The 7461-nt window shown below is 44.8% G+C and overlaps 1 protein-coding gene across 1 annotated transcript in view; it reads right to left on the bottom strand.

Annotated features, from left to right (window-relative positions):
• Window positions 1–37, bottom strand: part of MAP4K4 (mitogen-activated protein kinase kinase kinase kinase 4) — a 268380-nt gene extending 268343 nt beyond the window's left edge. Inside the window, exon 1 of the mRNA XM_006870766.1 lies at window positions 8–37. Within this exon, the coding sequence (XP_006870828.1) occupies window positions 8–37 (30 nt within the window). The remainder of the gene's footprint in view (window positions 1–7) is intronic.
• Window positions 38–7461: the final 7424 nt, after the last annotated feature.

A 7461-nucleotide genomic window follows, 5' to 3' on the forward strand; every position in this document is an offset into this window, starting at 1 on the left:
CTCAGGCCCCGGAGCTCGCGCCCCGCGCCGCGCGCATCGAGGACGCGGCCCGAAACGTGGGGCCGCGGCGCCGCCGAGAGTTGAGCGAGTGAGCGCGAGGCAGCGAGACAAAGATAACCCGGGAGGCGGAGGCAGAGAGGGAGGCGGAGAGGGAGGAGGTGGCAGCAAAAAAGGAGGAGGAGAAACGGGACACCAAAAATATATTCTGAGGAGAAAGAAAACAGCTCCCCCTTTCCTTCTCCGACAGGAAAAACGAGCGGAAACGCACTCACAACCCGAAGCCCTTCTGGGTAAGGCACGGGACGCGTCCGCTGGCCTCGGCCCGCGCCACCACCTCGCGCTGCGTGAATATTCATCAGGGGTGGGGCCGAAACAATGGCCCGGCCGCCGGGCCCACGGGCCCAGACACGACGCCGGGACCAAGGGTGAGGGTGGGGCCTCCCAGCCCGAGCCCGAGCCCGCTCTGCTCACTGGTCTCTAAAATGGCAAGAGCCAGGAGACCCTAAGAGGGGAGATAAAGGGACTGTGGTGTCCCCAGTAAGGTGCTAAGGTTAAGGAAATGCCCCTACCTCGCACAGACAATAAATCAAAGAAAAATAAACTTGGACCCAAATGCAAAGAGGCTGAGAAATCCGTCAATCACTCAAAGAGATGGTGTGACCTGCCCTGCTGGGCCAGATCTAAAGGGATATAGAAAGGAGTGTAAGCAAGCGGAGAAGGGTCCTCCCCGTCTCCTCTCCCACAGCTCTGCCTCTCCACTGCCACCACCTGCTAGGATACATTTAAGACCCTGATTTCCGGTTTCCCTACATGGTTTTCTTTTCCTTTATCTTCTATTCCAGGATAAAATTGTGACCGGGTTTCTGCAGCGGGATTGACTGAACATCGCTTGGCTACCCCGCCACAAGAGACTCAGTAGCTAAACCCAAGACAACTCTAATTGCCTTGTGCTGCGCTCCTTACTGCCCTCAGTAGATGGGCTCTGTTTGGGACCATGAGAACTAACCCATGTTTTGTGCCTTTGAGACTAGTCTATAGTCAGGCAGTTAAATGAACCAATTATAAGGCAGTTTAATTAACCAACTATAAGGTTTCTGGTTGGAGCAAGTGATTTGAGATTGGCTGCGAAATTTAGGGGGGTTGTAACCCACCCAGCTCCAAAGTGGAAGAAAGCCTGTTTAAGTGTCTGTGCTCAACACTCATTTTCATCACATCGCTACACTATCCAAACTTTTTTTAATGACGGATGTTCTCGAATTTGAAAAACTAATCAGAATCTTTTAGGAAGGAATGTAAAAGCCGTGACTGGTGGACCCCACCTCCAGCGTTTGATTCTGTAAGCCTGTGTGGCACCATAGGATACGCACTGGACCTCAAGATCGGTTCGAACGGCAAGGTAAGCGATTCTAATGCACTAGCTGCGGGTCGGAAACCCTATACAGGATCATTATGAGCCGGTACCTACTCATTCTTAACAACAGTGTAAGCCCAAAATTTGCAATTCTAACAGGGTTTGAAAGGATGCTTATTTTGCTGTTAGAGCCATCACACTTGGGGCTTCACAGATATCCAATGATTAGCATTCTGTTATCTATCAATTCTTATGCACTTTCTTTGCCACTTATTGTGCTAAGTGTTTTACATACAGTACAGGGCCAATAAGCAACATCCTGATGAACAGAGAAAAGATTGAAGTTGTAAAGGATTTCCTTTTACTTGGATCCACAATCAACACCCAAGGAAAGCAGCAGTCTAGAAATCAAGCAATGTATTTCATTGAGCAAATCTGCTGCAAAAATACTTCGTTAAGATACTAGAAAGCAAAGATGTCTAAGGTGTGCCTGACTCAAGCCATGTTATTTTCAATAGCCTCATGCATGTGAAAGCTGAACTATGAATAAGGAAGAGCAAAGATACTGATGCATGTGAATTATGGTGTTGGCAAAGAATATAAAATATGCCAAGGACTGCTAAAACAAAGAGTCCTGGTGGTGCACTGGGTTAAGTGTTAGGCTGCTCACCACAAGGTCAGCATTCAAGTGCACTAGCCACTCTGCAGAAGAAAGCTGTGGCAGTCTGCTTCTGTAGAAATTACAACCAGGGAAACACTCTGAAGCAGTTGTACGCTGCCCTTTAGAGTACCTCTGTGTCATAATCAACTCAGCAGCAGTGGGTTTGGTTTGATTTGGGTTGGCCAGAAGAATGGAACAAATCTGTCTTGGAAGAAATCCAGGCAGAATGCTTCTTGGAAGCAAGAATGGCAAGACTTGGTCTCACATCCTTTGGACATGGTATCAGGAGGGAGCTTGGATAGTTGTTGTCGTCGTTATGTGCCATGGAGTCTGTTCTGAATCATAGTGATCCTGTACAGGGTTTCCAGGGCTCGTAAATCTTTACGGGAGCAGAACGCCTCATCTTTCTCCCAGGGAGCAGCCGGTAATTTCAAACCGCCGACCTTGCGGTTCACAGCCCGTTTCGTAGCGTAGTGGTTCCAAATCGGGCTGCAAACCGCAAGTTCAGCGGTTCAAAACTACCAGCTTTTCCGCGGGAGAAAGATGAGGCTTTCTGCTCCCATAAAGATTTATAGCCTCGGAAACACTGTACAGGATCACTATGAGTAGGAACGACTCCACGGCACATAACCACAATAACGCTATTAGAACTCCTTTGTGAAGTAAAAAGAAAGAAGATCCTTAACGAGGTGGATTGACATATTGACAGGAACAATGGGCTCAACCAAAGATAGTGAGGATGGTGCAAGACAGGGCAGTCTATCATTCTGTTGTAGATAGGGTCACTATGAGTCAGAACCGATGGACGGCACCCAAGCAAAACAGCCCAATGTAACAAGGAGCCCTGGTGGCACAGTGATTAGTAGCTTGGCTACTAACTGAAAGACAGCAGATCAGACCCACCTAGTAGCACCATTGGATAAAGACTTGACGATCTGCCCTGGTAAATATCATAACCTAGAAAACCTTTCAGGGTAGTTCTACTCTGTTTCACAGGGTTACTACAGAAATTAACTTTACAACACCTGTTAATGTAATCCCTCTTAAATCCCCGGGATGGACTCTCTGGATGGCACTGTAGGATCAGCAGTGGCTGCAAACCACAAGGTCGGCAGTTCAAACCCACCAGGTGTTCCCTCTACAGGGCCATTATGAGTCGGAAATTACTGACAGCACTTAATAACAACAACAGCATAGCCCTCATGTGATGTTATCCTTATTTTAGTGATAAAGAAACCTAAGTACTGAAAGATTGAAGAGTATTCCCAAATTTCTCAGAAGTCTAGGCTATAAGTGGAATTGAGAGTCACATCAGGTCAGCATGTTCCCCAAATTCAGGTCTGATTCAGTAGGGTTACTCAGCTATGGCCAAAATATGTGTAACACTTTTTTACTTCACAACAGCCTTGTTCCCAAAAAATTTAACTATGAGAATCCCTTAAAAGATTAAAATACTTTTAAATACACCTGGTGTACATTGATGAGGGAAATCATAGTAACCAATGTTGTTATTGTTATCAAGTGCCTTTGAGTCGGTTCCAACCCACAGCGACCCTGGATAGGGTTTCCGAGGAGCAGCTGGTGAGCTGGAACCACCAGCCTTGCAGTTCAAATGGCTTTGCAGTCTGGCGCATTAACCTACAGCGCCACACCAGGACTCCATAGTAACCAATATGTTCTTAGAATTTTAGTGCTTTTAAATTGTTTTTGTTTTAAATGAAAACAATGATGTTATCTAAGGATCCCTGGTATCACAATGGGTTACACATTGGGCTGCTAACCACGGTTCCAATCCACCAACCCTCAGAATAAAGATGAGACAATCTGCTTCTGTAAAGATTTACAGCCTCGGAAATACTATACAGGGTCCCTATGAGTGGGAACCAACTTGACAGTACACAGCCATCACCACGACCAATGGTATTATCTATGAATATAAGTTAAATAATATATCCAGAGAACCAGTAGGTACACATGTGAACTTTCAGACCATATTATGCTAAGAATATTTTAATCTAAAGGTGCTGGTAACATAGTGGATTAGGAGGTGGACTGATAAGCACAAGGTCAACAGTGCAAATCTCCCAGCCGTTCCATGGGAGAAAGATGTGGCTTTCTGTTCCCATAAAGATTTACAGCCTCAGAAACCCTATACAGGCTTGATAAAAGTCTGAACCGACTCAATGGCACACAACAACCGACAACATGTTAGTAGTATTTATTATTAATAAAGGAGCCCTGGTAGCATTGTGCGTTGCTGACCACCAGTCACGGCGAGAGAAAGATGAGGCTTTCTGCTCCTGTAAAGATTTACAGCTTCAGAACCCCTATACAGGATTGCTATGAGTTGGAAATCAAGTCCGTGGCACACTATCACTACATTATTAATAAACAAATTATTATCTTTGAGTGGCACAAACTGTTAAGCACTTGACTACTAACCAAAAGGTTGGTGGTTCGAATCCAACCTAGAGATGACTGAAGGAAGGCATAGTGGTTTACTTTAAAAAGGTCACACACAGCCTTAGAAACCCCAGGGAGCACAGTTCGGCTCTGCAACACTTAGCATCACCATAGGCCGAAATCAACTCGATGGAACAGGCTTATGTTTTTTTTGTTGTTAATTTTTTGTTTTGTTTTGGCTTTGTTATTACCAACAGTTAACATGTACTGAACCCAGACAACATATTTAATCATTTACATGTTTTATCCCATTATTCTTCACATTAACCCCACATGGTAAGTACTATTGTTTTACCCACTTTGTTGTTGTTGTTAAGTACTGTCAAGTCAATTCCGATCCATAGTGACCCTGTGTAGGGTTTCCAAGCAGCTGGTGAGCTTGAACCACAGACCTTACAGTTCAGACAACTTTGCAGTCTGACACATTAGCCCACAGTGCCACACCAGGACTCCCTTTACCCACTTTACACACTAGGAAATCAAAGACTAAAGAAGTAACTTGCTCCAGGTGCACAGCTGAACCCTATGCAGTAACACGAGGTCCCCGGAAGCCATCGTCTCTCTGCATTATATTAAGGCCCACCAGACTAACTACTTCCTCTATGCCTGTGCAAATAATCTCCATCACCTGAAACCCAACTCAAAAACCATTTACTTCTCCCTCCTAAACTGCAATTTCTTGTGTCACCATTGTAAGTTAATTCCCACTTCCAATTCAGTACCTATTCTTGAAACTTACAAAGTGCAAGGAACTGGTTTAGCCATTGCCTGCATATAAAGAATATTTAAACACCCTCCCCTTGGAGTCATAGTGTGGCATTGTGGGTTAATGGGCTTGACTGCAAAGTCGGTTTGAACCAGAAGGTCAGCCATTCAAGCTCACCATCTGCTCCTCAGAAACCCTATACAGAGTTGCTATGGGTCAGAACCAATTCGACAGCATTTAACAACAACAACCTTGGAGAAGAACATCATGCTTGGAAAACTAGAGGGTCAAAGGAAAAGAAGACTCCTAGCAAAATGGATCGATACAGTGGCAGCAGCAATGGATTCAAATGTAAGAACCACTGTGAGGGTGGCACAGGACCAGGCAGTGTTTCAGTCTGTTCTGCATAGGGTTGTTATGAGTCAGAACCAACCTTATAGCACCTAACACCAACACCAACAAACCACAAAATTTACAGTCGGAAAATGGACATAAGATGTTTTCATAAACCCAAAACGGACCACCATCGAACCAAGTCCAACACATACCAACCCTGTATAGGGTTTCTGAGACTGCAAATCTTTATGAGGACAGAAAACCTCAGCTTTTTCCCGTGGAGAAGTTGATGTGTTTGTACTGCCGCTGTGTGGGTTTGCAGTCCGGTACCTGTCCTAAAGCACTACCAGGTTTCATAAACAGCTGTACTAAAAAAAAAAAAAACATTGTAAGTTCTGGCAAAACAAAAAAATTACTAACCAGGTCTAGTACACTGGATTTGAGGCAAATCGGAAATAGGTCTGAACCCTAATTCTATACCACCTTGGACCTGTTACTTAATTTCTGAGCTCCTGCTTCCTCTTCTATATACTGGGTGAAGATTAGTTAGGGGGTCACTCCAAGAGCCCAGACCAGGACAAGAAAGCCTAGTGACAGGAGTGGGCAGGTAGACTCTAAAACTTGGCACCTGACAAGATGCCAGAAGACAGTGCAGATAGACTTTTTTATGTGGTTCAAGGCTCATTCACACTTGGGAGGATGCTGTAAATATAGAGGAAAAGGTAAGCTGCTATATGGTGGAGGCAAAGGAATGTCCGGTTTAATGTTGGACCCTGTGTAAAATTAGTTAATGTTGCCTGCAGGAGTAGTGAATATCAGCCCAGCTCCCAACTCTACTCTGAGTTCTCTGAGAGTAGGAGCCATGTTTTCAGTCAACAGCCATGGTCAATATGCTACCAGGAAGTAGGCTTAACTTACAGCCTTATCCTCAAGGGTCTGTTTGTTGTTGTTATGTGCCATGGAGGCAGTTCTGACTCATAGCGACCCTGTACAGGATTTCCAAGGCTGTAAATCTTTACGGGAGCATAAAGCCTCATCTTTCTCCCACGGAACAGCTGGTAGTTTCGAACTGCTGACCTTGGGGTTCGCAGCCCGATTCATAACCACTACACTATAAAACCAGTTGCCATTGAGTTGACTCTAACACATGGCCCATGTTTGTCAGAATAGAATCATCCTCCTTAGGATTTTCATTGACTGGTTTTTCAGAAGTAGATTGTCAGGCCGTTCTTCATTGTTCCTCTGGGTGGACACCAACTTCCAACCTCTCAGTTAGTAGCTAAGCACTTTAACTCATCCAGGATCTGGCCATGAAATAAACCCCAAAGGATTATTAAGACGATACATAGGAAAAGAAATGCCAATTTGATATTTAGGATGGGAAAAAAATAACTTGCTTGGACAAAGAATGAGAAGTGGAAAGATAGAGGAGACTGACCACACTGGGCCAGAGGCCTCAGTTTAGAGAATGCTGAGAGATAAAGCTTATCTGGTTATGTGGAAGCAGAACACAAAACTAAGGCAAGGAAGATATGAAACTTGAAAATAGAACCCAGGCTCTCAATCCAGCCAAGCAAAACATAGTCTGGCCTTAGTTTTCCAAAGCTCAATGGCAGATGAGATGCCCTGGAGCTCAACAAGCTATGGGCTAGAATGCACACCCTTCTAGAAGCCAGCCCCTCATACCCCATCACAGAAAATCCCAGCAGCTTAATTGTGCAAACGTGAAGGTTAGTAACCACAACCCCCACTACATCACTTGTTTCTTTGCAAAATATTGGTGGAAATGGCTGTTCAGTATCAGAACGGACGGAGCAGGTCAACAGAGCTAAGAAGCAAGTCTGTAAGAATATATGTTAAGGTCTCAGAGGTACGATTCCGTCAACTGGAAGTGATGAAAGTAGTAGTGAGCAAGAGGAGTTGAGTCAAACAAGAAAAAAACAC

The sequence above is a fragment of the Chrysochloris asiatica genome, unplaced genomic scaffold (assembly GCF_000296735.1).
Source record: "Chrysochloris asiatica unplaced genomic scaffold, ChrAsi1.0 scaffold00150, whole genome shotgun sequence".
Classification (NCBI taxonomy): Eukaryota; Metazoa; Chordata; class Mammalia; order Afrosoricida; family Chrysochloridae; genus Chrysochloris; species Chrysochloris asiatica.